The sequence below is a fragment of the Grammomys surdaster genome, unplaced genomic scaffold (genome assembly GCF_004785775.1).
Source record: "Grammomys surdaster isolate TR1022 unplaced genomic scaffold, NIH_TR_1.0 163127, whole genome shotgun sequence".
In the NCBI taxonomy this organism is placed as follows: domain Eukaryota; kingdom Metazoa; phylum Chordata; class Mammalia; order Rodentia; family Muridae; genus Grammomys; species Grammomys surdaster.
In genome coordinates, this window is record NW_021623197.1 from 1,855 (window position 1) to 16,320 (window position 14,466).

General features: G+C 36.6%; 1 protein-coding gene across 1 annotated transcript in view; it reads left to right on the top strand.

Moving 5' to 3' along the window:
• Positions 1-2,509: 2,509 nt before the first annotated feature.
• The window catches only part of LOC114615845 (5'-3' exoribonuclease 1-like), a gene marked incomplete at both ends in the record, with an annotated part of 13,727 nt that continues 1,770 nt past the window's right edge, over positions 2,510-14,466 (top strand). The window contains 10 exons of the mRNA XM_028761458.1: positions 2,510-2,619; positions 2,716-2,826; positions 5,148-5,230; positions 7,747-7,834; positions 7,918-8,086; positions 8,863-8,930; positions 9,230-9,367; positions 11,727-11,793; positions 11,998-12,103; positions 13,235-13,324. Coding sequence (XP_028617291.1) covers positions 2,510-2,619; positions 2,716-2,826; positions 5,148-5,230; positions 7,747-7,834; positions 7,918-8,086; positions 8,863-8,930; positions 9,230-9,367; positions 11,727-11,793; positions 11,998-12,103; positions 13,235-13,324 — 1,030 coding nt within the window. The remainder of the gene's footprint in view (positions 2,620-2,715; positions 2,827-5,147; positions 5,231-7,746; positions 7,835-7,917; positions 8,087-8,862; positions 8,931-9,229; positions 9,368-11,726; positions 11,794-11,997; positions 12,104-13,234; positions 13,325-14,466) is intronic.

Below are 14,466 nucleotides of genomic sequence, written 5' to 3' on the forward strand. Positions count from 1 at the left end.
AGGATAGCAAAAACTATTCTCAACAATAAAAGAACTTCTGGAGGAATCACCATCCCTGACCTCAAGCTGTACTACAGAGCAATAGTGATAAAAACTGCATGGTATTGGTACAGAGACAGGCAGGAAGATCAATGGAATAGAACTAAGGACCCAGAAATGAACCCACACACCTATGGTCAGTTGATCTTTGACAAAGGAGCTAAAACTGTCCAGTAGAAAAATGAACTTTTTTTCTAATGTATTTCTGAATTTAGGCTGTTTGTCCTTGGGCTTTAACTAGCTTGTGTACTTGTAAGATGATCTACGTCATCGTGTTGGTTGTGAGTGTTTCTGTGAAGACCTGCTATAGGTTTTCAGATGTTGATGAGCAGGGATGGAAAGGATTGGTCAGCTACATAGAGTTCCTGACCTGGAAGGAACTTAGAGCTTTCAATTTACCATGGTCAGTTATCAGTATCAAACTGATTTGTGACTTTGTGATTGACTTGTGATTTACCAAGTTTCTATACCTACCTTATTATGGGTTTCAGGATGAGAAACCTCTTCTTTTAGTCCATGGACTTTATTCTTCTACCTCCCTAAGGTAACTAAGACTTCTATGACTTTAAAGAAAAATGGCTCAACAGATAAAGGCAGTTGCTGCCCAGCCTGATGTTAAGTTCCCAGGACCTACATGCTAGAAGAGAGAACCAACTTCTGCACATTGTCTTCTGGCCTCCACCCACACAAATAAAATAAATACATAAATGTAAAAAATAATAACTTATTAGTAATATGCTTAACTTAACTTTATGTACATCGCCCTACTTGATACACTTGAGGGGATTCACTGCATCTTTATAGTCCTTTATTTTGAACAAAAATTGTAAGTGTAACCTTTTAAATTCCATACAAACCAGTACATTTTTTTTTATTTCTAACTGGCTTAGATATGCATTGCTCAATTTAATAACCATTCTTTCCTGGATATAATTTAAGGTAGTCTTTAACTGTTGATCATCTGACATTTTCTATGGCATAGTCATTGTATACTCATTTTCCAGATTAAAGGTAATTTTTTCATGTTAAGAACAGTAGTTATTGAGATACAGAGGTGGCTCGATGGTTAAAAACAGGCTCTTACAGAGAACCTGGGTTTGATTTCCAACACCCACATAATGTAACTCCAGTTCTAGAAGATCAGATGCCTTCTTTTGTCCTCAAAGAGCACTGCATGTACATGGTATACATACATATGTGTAGGCAAATATGGTATACATAAAATAAATGTTTTAAAACTTTTAGAGCATAGCAGTTATTAGTCATAGCTCAGTTCAGTAGAATGCTTGTCATACAAACATGAGTTCAATCCCCAGCACCCATATAAGAAACTTAGTGTGGTGGGGCACACTAGTAATCTGTGCTGGAGAGATGAGTCGAAAGGATCCCTGGGGTGCACTAGTCAACCTGGTTTGTCTACTTTTTGAGTCCCAGGTTCCAATGAGAATCTTTGTCTCAAGAGACAAAGTGACTGAGCATGGTAGCATGTGGCTTTAATACCAGTACTTGGGAGGCAGGGGTAAGAGGATCTCTGTGAGTCTGAGGCCAGCCTGATCTACATGACAAGTTCCACGGAGCCTGAGATACATAGAAACCCTGACCAAAAGATTAAAAAAAAAAAAAAAAAAAACCATGGTGGATTGTGTTTAAGGAAGAACCAAACACAAGTTTTCCTTTGGACTCCACATAAACAGCTGCTTCTACATGAGCTTGTATATACATACACGAGTATTTGTTGGAGTGGAATATAATTTTATTTGGTAGAGTCTATGCTTCGTATGCATAAGATCCTGGTTTCAATCCCTATCATAGTATAAATCAGGCATGATTGTGCATGCCTGTAATTACAAGACTTGGGAAGTTTAGGGTTATCCTTACCTCCTAGTGAGATCAAGACTAATCTGAACTACAGCCCCTGTCTTAAAAATGAAAGCAGTATTAGTTATTAATAATATACATGAACAATAATAGTTAATATTGGCAATCTGATTAAAACTACATGTCTTAAAAGTTCTTCAAGATATTCAGTGGGTAAAATCTTTTGCCGCATAAGCTGATCTGAGTTTAAAGTCCAGATTCCATGGTCAGTGGATAGAACGAACTACCAAAAACTGTCCTCTAGCCCCCACATATGTGCCGTGGCATGCATATGCTTACCTTCACATATTACATATCATACGCTGACATAATAATAAGTAAAGTTAATAATATTCCTAGGAATTCAGAAGAAATATAGAAAATTGGAGTATATTAGAGTTCAAACTGCACTTAGGTGAATACTTAAAGCACAGTCTATACATGGAGTAAAATTCATGACTTTACCTTTTAGTGACATTTGAAGTATTGGAGAATAAGCAAGAGAACTTTGGGTTTTGAAGATTACTGATTATATGTTGTTACTGGGAACTTACCTGTTTTTGTTATTTTCATCTCTTTCTCTGATTAACCTTTTAAAATTTTTTACTTATAGGGACTGAATTCATGGCCAGGTTGCATGAACATCTGAAGTATTTTGTAAATATGAAAATTTCCACAGACAAATCATGGCAAGGCGTTACCATCTACTTCTCAGGCCATGAGGTTATAATTTTTTGTTATATAAAGAATTTTTTTAAGTTTATTTAATACTTTGAAGCATAGCATATTACCACCTTCTTTTTTAAACATTATGTTTAGACTCCTGGAGAAGGAGAGCATAAAATCATGGAATTTATCAGATCCGAGAAAGCAAAGCCAGATCATGATCCAAACACCAGACATTGTCTTTATGGCTTAGATGCTGACTTGGTAAGTATAACACTTGTTGTTATAAGCCTGTGTCATAGAGCTAAATACTGAAGAGATGGACTTTTAATGCAGAAAACTTTGCTGGCTGTAGCAATAAATGCAAAGGCAGTGATTGTTACATTTGCCATTATCTAAGTTCTAAAAGAATTGGGAAAATAAGCTTTGTTTGTTTGTCATGTATTATGGGTAACTGATCTTGGTCTAGTCTACACAGCTGAGTAATCCTAGTTCTAAGAAAGTACTGCTGAGAGAGGGGCCACCCAGAACCCCCTCTGACTGGCGATCTGAATTCTTGCTTAGGCTGTGAGGCTAAGCACTGCAAGGGAATATAAATAAAAGTTAAAAATATCTCTCAGGGTTCCCTGAGAGACAAGCCTGACTACACAGGGGTTGATGTCAAAAGTATCCCTTCTCCAGGAAAAAGACATCAGGACGGGTATGGCCCTCATGCCTCACTGGACAGCGACAGGGGGACTAGAGCCATTACAAGGTCCTCTTCAATTACTGGAGGTCAGGCCTCTATCCCAACCTTCGCAAGATTAGAATCATCACAGCCCTTCTATGCTTAGAGAAGGGAGGAGATGTCAGAGGCATCCCTGATTACACACTGAAGGCCTAAAATCAGCAATAGGCCTGTCGTACATGTATACTAACACCAAGTCTTGGGTCTCTGTGGAAAAACACTGAAACAGATGGCTATAAGCTATTGTAAACAGGCAGCTTTTGTGGAAATTTACCAGCCTGAGTAGTCGTAGACCTTGCAAATAGGTAGCCTTGGCAGACAATACCAACTTAGATAAGGACAAGTGAATCATAGGCAGAGTCACAGTGACCTGTCCCCTGAACCTTCACCCAGCCGATACCCTGTTCTGAAAGATATCTGTATTACCCCTGAACACCCACACTCCAGTGTCATCCCCTTTCCCACATCCTGCCTTTCTGTGTTTATAACCCCTAACCCCTGTGTGAATGAATTACGATTTGGGGAAAAAAAAGAAAGGAAGGAAGGAAGGAAGGAAGGAAGGAAGGAAGGAAGGAAGGAAGGAAGGAAGGAAGGAAAGAAAGTGCTGCTGAAAAGCAAAGCTGTTACCTAAGGACATGAATATTTCCTATCCTAACTCACAGATCTATGAATTATATGAGCATTTTCCCTGCACATGTGAGGACTACATGTGTGCCTGGGCCAGGGGGCCATCAGATGCCCTGGAACTGAAATTAAGGATGGTTATGAGCTTCCCTGTGGGTGCTTGGAACTGAACCTGGGCCCCCTTCAAGAGCAGTCAGCTCTTAATAACTGCTGAGCCATCTCTCCAGCCCCATCAGATGAAGTTTTCATACTAACTAAAACCTAAACAAGCAAGCTACTATGATGACCTTCCTTATACTCTTGTTTCCTTAGGGGGTTTGGTTGGTTTTTTTTTTGAGGGGGTGTTGTTTGGAGGTTTTATATTGGTTTGGGTTTGGAGATTTTTGAGACAGTATTTCTCTGTGAAGGTAGCCCCTGCTGTCCTGGAACTCACTCTGTAGACCATGTTGTCGTCAAACTCAGAGATCCTCCTGCTACTGCCTCCAAGTGCTATAATTAAAGGCATGCACCCCTCTGCCCAGCAAGTTTTTCTTCTAAGTAGTAATTCTTTTAAACTTAATGTAGTCATCAGCTTCCTTGCTACCAAGCTGGTTTATTGAAGCAAATCCCATACCCTGTTATCTCTTAATACATACAAGTTTTCATAATGTTTCCATAATAAGCTTTTAAAGCACTCAGCCACAAAGCCATTATCATACACATATAACAGTGGTTTTTTTAACATGTAAATAACCTTATCTCCTGATTGCCTCATGTTTCACTTTGTTTTGTTATTTGAATAAGAATTTAAAGAAAATAAAATATGTGTTGCCATTGGCTCCCATGTTTGAGTGGACTTTTGGATTCTTGAGAGGGAGTAGAATAAAATATATGAGGAAATTGAAGTGCCCTTTTCCGTTTTGGAATAAATTCTCCTATTAATATTACTGTGACCTCTTAGCATCTGGCATGGAAGGTCAATGCTTCTAATGTCTACTCATAAGAAGTAGGACTATGTTTTGTGCTTTAGGGGAGGAGGAGTGGAGGACTTGGTATCAGCTACAAAGCGTGTGGGCTCCGATGTGCACTTCCTCACCTGATTCCATAAATACCCGCCATTGGAATTACTGATTCTGATTTTCACATTTTGACTTTTAAATTATTCCTTGCATAGAAATTTTATTAATTTGCTTTTGTAAACTTAATGGTATGAACAAAGGTAGAATAGCAATATTTTGTAATTATTTTTTGACAGATCATGCTTGGATTAACAAGTCACGAGGCACATTTTTCTCTCTTAAGAGAAGAAGTTCGGTTTGGTGGAAAAAAAACACAAAGGTAAATTAGATGTTGGAAGAAAGAACAAAAGCATGGCTGGTAATCTCTTAGCACGTGGGTTCTTCGAGTATTTCCTGTTAATCCATAGGTGCCTATTTTGATGTACTCCAGTGTGTCTTTGTCTTTTATTGCCTCTCCTTTTAGTGTCTGTAGTATCCAAGAAAACACTGCCAAATCTAATGTCACAAACATTATCCCTATTTTTTATTCTAAAAGTTTTGTAGAGAGGTTCGTTTTTGTTTCTCCTATTTAGAGCTTTTGGCAGGACTGGACTGGAGCCCTATGGTAAGCACTCAGCTGCTGAGCTACGCTTCACTTTAAGTTTTGTAGTTTGTTTTATTATTATTATACCATCTCTTTATTAATGGAATGTACACATGTGCTTTAGAAATCTAACATTTCCTATAAGCTTTGTAGTCTTAACTTACATATTTAATCCAGTTCTATTCTTTGTATGTGGAAACTCAGTTTTCCTATCACTACTTGTTGAGAAAACTACTCTTTTCCTATTGAGAATATTAGTTCCTTGTTGAGAATCATTTGCTCATGTATGCAGAGTTTTATTTTTTGTGCTTTCTATTACTGGTGTATCATTACTGGTGTGTTCATACAGATATAATGTAGATAACATTGAAATCAAGAAGAGTGAGACCCAACTTTATTCTTTTTCAAGATTATTTTGCATATTTAGGGTCTCATGAAAGCATGAGGTTTTTTGGGGGGGCAAGGGGGACATTTTCCTGTTCTCTTGTGAAAAACATCATTGGGATTTTGATAGAGATAGTTTTAAGAAAGATTTTTAAAAATCTGTAGGTCTTTTAAAACATCTTGATGTTGAAATAGTCTTCTAATCCATTAGCAAATGTTTTGTGTCTTTCAATTTCTTTATTTTATAGTTTCCCTGGTATAGCTCTTAGGTTAAGTTTATTCCAAAGTATTTAACTATTCCAGGTGTCATTTGTATACAGAATCATGTCTTTCAGATTTATTTTACTTACGTGCATGAATGTTTTGCTTGCATATTTGTATATGCTCCACCTGCATGTGTGGTTCCACCAAGGCTAGAAGAGGATGTCAGCCCTCATAACTAGAGTTTCAGATGGTTGGGAACTGCTATGTGGGTTCTGGGAGCTGAACCCAGGTCCTCTGGAAGAACAGCCAGTGTTCTGCTGGTGGTCTTATCTCCGAGCCATCTCTCCAACCCCTGGAATAAGTTTCTTAACTTTGTTTTGGTTTGTCCTTTGATGGTGTACAGAAATACTGCCTATCTTGTTCCCTGTAGATATGCTATCTATTATCACTAATACGTTTTTATGTAAACTATGGGATTTTCTGTCTGTAGAATCACACCATCTGAAAACAGATAAAGTTGTACTTATCCCTTTCCAATTTTAATTTCGTTTCTTTATCTTTCCTGCCTCATTGTCCTGGCTAGGAGTTAAAGAACAGTGTTGAATAGCTATGGTGTGTTGAGTAGCTGTGGTAAAGTAGGTATCCTTGTCTTATTCCTGGTCTTAGGTGTAATTTTTTCACTCTATAATGTTAATTGTGTGTTTTCATAAATGCCTTTTGTCATATTAAGAAAATTATCACTATAGCTCTTTTTCTTTCTCCTTTTTAGACTATGTTGTACGTTGTATGTGTATATGACAAATAGAGAGAGTGTGAGAGTGAGAATGAGAATGAATGTGTTTGGGACACACATGCAGTCCTATGGCATGTGTGGAGGTGAGGATAGCCTACAGTAGGCACTCTCCTTCTGCCATGTGGGCTCTGGAGATCAAACTCATGCCATCAGACCTAACAGCAAATGTCCTTGCCCACTGAGCTTCTTGCTAGCCCACTTTAATTTTGACATTGTTTCTTTCTATAGGCCAAGCTAGCCTAGAACATTCTCTTTATGTAGACCAGGCTGGCCTCAAACTCACTATCCTTATGCCTCTGCTTCCTGAGTACTTGCATTTCAGGTGTTATCATGGAAGAGTGCTTAAATACTGTTAAATGCTTTTCTGCAAAATGATTTTGGAAATTTTCCCCCTTCATTCTACTCATGTGCTATATGATATTGCTTTTCTTACATTGAACTGCCTTCACATTCTTGCCATAAATCTTGCTTATATCTTATCTAATTAAATATAATACTGTCTCCTAATATTATTCTTTATAGATAAATTTGGAATATAAGCCAATATAGAGGCCTGTCAATGCAGGAGATAAACTATATTTGAAAGTGCACACATACCCTCACTAATTTGTACACTTCCCACAATGACCAGGTAGTTTCTTATATGAATTCTATATTTTATTTAGACCTTATGAATTCTGAATCTGTCCACCAAACTTACAATGTAAGCCTATTACTTTATCATATTTCATCCATTAGGATAGCATTCTCATATAATTATATATAAATTACTTCTTTAAAGATAAGAATTATCTATTAGTGATAATTTTTACTTAGCCATTGCTTCATTTTTGAAGTTGGACAACTCTATTGATCACTTGACTAATTACAGGGTATGTGCACCAGAAGAAACGACGTTTCACCTACTACACTTGTCTTTAATGAGAGAGTATATTGATTATGAATTTTCAGCATTAAAAGTAAGTTTTAATTTAGCCATGGACTATTATTTTCCATACAGAAATTTCTATAGGATTTCACTTTGTTCTCCATTTTGCTATAGGAAAAGATCACATTTAAATATGATATTGAAAAAATTATAGATGATTGGATTTTGATGGGATTTCTTGTTGGCAATGATTTTATCCCTCATCTACCTCATTTACATATTAATCATGATGCACTGCCTCTTCTTTATGGAACATATATTGCTATCCTGCCAGAACTTGGAGGTAAGACCACTTTATTGGTAATTTAGTGCCCTGTGTTTACTAGATTACTGTATATGTAGCTATATTAGGAAAACTATGTGTTTCTTTTAGTATAAGTGATAGGCATTGAGATTTTCATTTTCAGTGGTTGCTAAAGAATCTGACTACCGGTGAACAACCTCACTCATTAAGTAACTAGCCTCACCTTTAACTCCTTAAGAAAAACAGCAGCCTCACTGGGTTCACTTCATTCATTCATAATTCATTAGAGAAATCCAGTTGTTCTAAATATATATGAAGTATTTAATATAAACCAAAACAGTTAAAAAGGGAAATTGGAAAAAAAATTCTCTAAATTACAGGAAATTATTCCTTTGCTTTCTTTTTCTTTTTGAGGTGAAGTCTTACTATGTATTCCTGGGCTGGCCTCAAACTCAAAATCCTCCTGCCACAGCTTCCCAGAGGATAGGATACAGGTGTGTGCCACTCAGCCAGCTACACCTTTTTTTATATGAGTATTTCAAGTTGAATAATCAGACTGTAATACATACGGCATTGTTAATGTTTGGAAATGTGGAAGCCATTTTATTGTATAACCTGAATTTCTAATATTTTATTTCAGTGCCTAAAATACAGTAATATAAAGGTTATAGAAACTAAAGCTGGTTTATAGATAGCAAAGCAATTAGAAGGTTTTCTTCATTAAAAGAATTACTCAGTTTGTGGAAAGAATTTTATAGAGCTGTTTAGAACATAATGTCAGTTTATACTACAAGTTTAGATTTGGTTCATTTTAGGTTATATTAATGAAAGTGGACATCTCAACTTACCTCGATTTGAGAGATACCTTGTGAAACTATCAGATGTAAGTAACTACAAGGTTTATTTTCCTATCTAGGATCACTGTGAATGGCCATTAATTATTTCGTTAATACCAGAAAAAGACGGTTTTGTAGCATTGTTCTGATCATTCATTCTGTATCATTTTACTTGAGCTATTTCTTTATTAGTTACTTATGTTCAGTTTCCAGACTTTGTGATATTATGTGTGTGTATAAACAAATAATCTTCAATATTCTGTACCCCAGAAATAGTTTCTGTTAGAAATTTAGTTTGTAATCTTTTAGTCATGTTTAAATCATTTTAAAATTGATTTTTGTTCAGTTTGATCGAGAACACTTCAGCGAAGTTTTTGTGGACCTCAAATGGTTTGAAAGCAAAGTTGGTAACAAGTATCTCAATGAAGCAGCAGGTGCAGCAGCAGAAGAAGCAAAGAACTGCAAAGAGAAGAGAAAACCAAAGGTGATCAGCTTCTAGGGGTCATTCTTTCTTTTTCTTTCTTTTTTTCTTTTTCCTTTTTTTGTTTTAAACTGTAACAGTAAAACTAATGTTCCTTGTTTCTCATTTTCCTTAGGTTTCAGGGACTTGTTTCATTTTGATTTCTTCTACATGAATATCTAAAATTATTTTGGTTTCTGTCTCTGTGTTTCTCTCATATCATAAATAAGTATTTAAGAAAAAATGAGTTTTTTATTTTCACCTCTAAGGAATAGTGATATGTTTCCTCTATTAAGAAGCCAATAAATAGGTCTAGAAAGATAGCTCAAAAGTCAAGAGCACTTGTAGAGGATCCAGGTTCAGTTCCCAGTCCCCACAAGGCAGCTTACAATAACTCCACTTTCAAGGAATCTACCACCCTTTCTGGCCTCTGTGCGTATTGGGAATATATGTAGTATACATACAGACATTCAGACAAACACTTGAATACATATAAGATAAAAAAAATTTAAAGAAGTGAGTAAGTTCACTTTTAAAATAAATTATTTAAGTTGTGCCATTTGAAAACAGCAGAGCACTGAGCTAGTTTATACTTACTCGGGGCCTTAGGAGGTTTTTTTTTGTTTGCTTGTTTATTCAAGACCAGTTCTCATGTAGTCTAGGCTGGCTTTGTACTACTGACCTCCTATGAGACCACTGTGCCAGCAGTGGACTTATTAAGAATGAGTAGTATAATCTCTAGGAGCTAGGGAGATGGCTCATTGGTTAAGAGCACTTGCTACTCTTGCAGAGGACTCAGGTTTGATTCCCAATACACATGAGATGGCTTATAACCATCTGTGACTCCAATTCCAAGGGATACAGCACCCTCTTCTGGCCTCCACAGACTTCATGCATATAGTACACTTACATCCATGCAGACAGAACATTCATACACAATAAATAAGAATAAATATGATTTATTTTAAAAATAGTACAGTAGTAAATATCTCTGCTTAATAATGATTAATAGACTCAGAATATTCTAGTGTTCTGAATTAAACAGTGTCTTGTTTGTGTTAATTGAAAAAGAAACCTCAAATTTTCTTGAGCCTATCAATAATGATGGGAACCTGATTCTGTTTAGGTTCAAGACTAATAAAAATAATTAATAAAATAATAAAATAATACATTTTCCCCTGGGAAATATAAATATCCTGATTTTCTCTGGCACAGTTTTCTATTTCTTAATTTTTTCTCCTGTTTTTCATATTTGTATGCGTGATGTGTGTGTGTATTTGTATGTGTGAGTGCATGTGTGCCTTGGTGTATGTGGAGACCTGAAGTTGTCGCCTTCAGTTGCTCTTCACTTTATGTATTAAAGCAGGTGAACCAATTCTAGGTAGTTTGGTACCCTCCTTACTCAGGGTGTTTCCCATGTCTGCCTCACAGGTGGTAAGATCCTAAGCTGCTGCCACAGCTGTCTGGCTTTCTATTCTATGGGTGCTGGAGCTCTAACTCCAGTCCTCATATTTGGCATCAGGTGCTTTATCTATCAAACCATCTCTCCAGCCTAACATTTGTGAATAGCTCTTTTTCAGTGGAACTGAGCAGTAATCAGTCTGATTCTACCACATATGTTTCTTCTAAGAAAACAAGCTTTGTATTGAGTGCAGTGATCCTACTTGAAATGCAGAGACTTGGGGATCTTGACCTTCAGGGCAGGCATGGACTACACAGTAAGGCTATCTCAAATAGAAAGAAAGGAAAAGAAAAAAGAAACTTTAAAGGGAACAAACCTACATGTTAATAACTCCTAGGTCCTCTACCTTAGCTCAGTCTTTAGCCTTCTCCAGTCTTCCAGGAATGTGTGAGTTATATCAGACATACATACAGTTATGACCCATGAGCATAAAGCCCCTAGAGGCCAGAGTTACATGAAGGAAAGCTTATGGGTGTCACTGCTAGTAGCTGGGCAATCAAAAACAAGAGAGAAAGGGTTAAGGTCACAAAATATGTATAAAAGGAAGTTGAGCAGAAAATGAAAGGTATAGTAGGTTGGAACAATAATAGTATTGAGAGTGATATGATTATTTCATTTTTGTTTGTATTGCAATTAATGTTTAGATGCTCTTATAATTCAATATACTTTTTTATTTAATAAAAATCATTTATTATATATCTGAGATCTATATAATAAAAATGTATAATTTTAGAAAACAATTGATAACAAAACCATCCTGTATCAGTTTTTGTTTTTAATCTTATTTTTAAAGTAAGCTGCTAGAGTATCCTTTAAAGATCATTTTCAGTTATAGTTAGTATTTTTCTAATCTCCCTTTTACATCCGACTTGGAAACATATCCTACTGTTCATCTTATGATAATTTGTTATTTTTTAATAGGGCCAGGAAAATTCTTTAAGTTGGGCTGCATTAGACAAAAGTGAAGGTGAAGGAGTGGCTTCTAGAGGTGAGTGTGAGCTGTGTGTTTAGTGTATTCCGTTGACATGATAGTTGTCTTGCCTTTCCTTCATTAGTACGAGCTCAGCAATGGGGAGCTGGCTAGAGTCCTATGACAGTCTATAGGCGTCAGCTTTTATATGCATGCATCACCGCACAAGGTGGAAAACAATATTCATGACTATCAGTCACATCTTTCTGGTTTTTCTCACAGATAATTTTGAAGATGAGACTGAAGATGATGATCTGTTTGAAACTGAATTTAGACAATATAAAAGAACATACTACATGACGAAGATGGGGGTCGATGTAGTTTCTGAGTATGCTTTTTGATGACGTTTATTTTGAAGTAAAAAAAAGTAGATTTTTAAGTTCTTCAGAAAACAACATGATTTTGATGTAGTGTGAGATTTATTGGTTTCATAAATTCAGAATGCATTTCATGATAGTAATTCTGGCGTGTGTTCTATGACTAGGATAAAAATTGCTGAATGGATAAACTAGGGAGATAGCTTAGTGGGTAGCATTTGCCACCCTACCTGAGGACCCACGTTCTCATCCCTAGCACCTGTGTAAATGCCAGGCTCGGCTCCATAGCAAGATCTTGTATTTAAGAGAGGCTCACTAAACCCCTGGCTCATCATCTCTCCTCTCTCCATCTCTACAATCTGCACTGCTATTAAATGGTGATTGCAGGAAGTTACTGACAACTCCACAAGATGCTGATTGTTTTTTAAAATTGGATAAACAAAGACTTAACTTTGGTGTGTGACTAGTCTGAGCTATTTGGAAAGCTAAAGCCACAGACTCACTGGAACCCAGAAATTCACTGGACAAGATAAGATAGCACAGCCTCATCTCAGCAGTGACTGAGAAGCAGCAAACTGAAACAGCTAGTGATTGATAGAGGGTGATAAGACATTTTAAAGATAAAATTATTCCTGGAAATGCAAAGATAAAAAATTTCTAAGTTTTTACTTTAAACTATGGCTTGTTTTGTTGTGGTGATTTGAAGATTTGTTTAACCCAAATCTTAAGAATGATGTTTGGCTTTTGAGAAACAAGACTAGAAGGGAATCTTGTTCAGAAGAGAGAACATTCTGTAAAAGTTGTTGTAAATGCTGTTGTGAGATTTCTAAGAACTCTTGTATTTATTCTCAATCCTACTAATTACGAGAGTGATGGGACCACTTTGTAGAAAATTTATTAGATGACACCAAACTCTACGGCAAAAATATGACATACCAATGACCTAAGTACACACAGCAGGCTTAACTATGGTGACCGTTGGTTTGGAAAAATGGTAAAGCAGCCTTTTATGTGACAAGATGGAATTGTAAAGAAATTTGAATTTTTCTGTTTATAATTTTTTAAGTATTAAAAATGCATTGAAGACATTGATCTATCTCCAGAAAACAACATTGTAATGAAAATGCCTCTTTCTATTTCAGTGAGTTTCTGGCTGATCAAGCTGCCTGTTATGTTCAGGCTATACAGTGGATCTTACACTATTACTATCATGGAGTCCAGTCCTGGAGCTGGTAAAGGCATCTCATTCTATATGGTTCCTACTAGTAGAGTCTCACTTAAACATCTCTTTCCTTTTATTTCTGCTTAATCCTCATACATTTATACAGTCAAGTTTAAATTAGATATGGTCTTTTTAAATGACTAAGAAAGATATTTATAGCCCTATTTTTTGTTAATCTAAAATTGCAAAATTCTGTATCAATCTATATCAAAATGGGCGGGAGTATAGCTTACAATAAAGCACCTGAATGAGGCTCTGGATTCAATCTCTAGCACCAGAGAGGTCTAGGATTTACTTCCTAGTTCCACCAGAAAAATAAAAGCAAAGAGGCCATTATGAATAACTGTCTTAACAGTAGTTTTTGAGTCTGGGTGATAGTTACATGAGGGTCTCTGCAAGATTCTCTACATTTTTGTGTACTCAAAAACAGTTCTCTTTAGGAGGAATAATTTCTGAAGAATGAACTACTTAAATGTGTGGCTGAAATAGTGAAAGAAAGGCTTTGCTTATATTACTCACAATAGTAATAATTCTCCATTTCCCTAGTGTTTCCTGTAGTGGTCAGATTTTGTCCCTGACAGGTTTCCTGACAGAACAACTTAGAAGAAGAAAGATCATTTGACTTGTGGTTTCAGGCTTCAGTTTATGCTCAGCCAGCTCCATCTCCTTTGGCTATGGAGAAACTAAGCATTATGACAGAGTGTTCGTGGAGGAGCAAAGTTCGTACCTCATTGTGACCAGGAACTTAGTCATTTAAAAAGTAGTGAGAATGAGAGAGGAAGGCCTGGGACAAGATACAGCCCCTCAGGACATTGTCCCAGTGGCCCAAATCTAATTAGTCCCACCTCCTAAAGTTTCTAGGACCTCCCAAATAGCACATCAGGTAGGAACTGGGCTTCTGTACATGAGTATTGTGGGGATGATACTTCCTGTCCTGTCAGAACAGTAATGAGAAAATTACTCTGCCCATTCACTAAAATACAAAAAATAACATCCAGACATGGCAACTCACATCTCTAATCCCCACCACAAGTTCAAGTTCAAGGTCATCTATACCACATAGCAGGATTTTGCCTCAAAAAAGGAGGGAGGGAGGGGAGGTGGGAGGGAGGGAGAAAGGCAGGAAGGGCTGTATCTTGTCCCAGGCCTTCC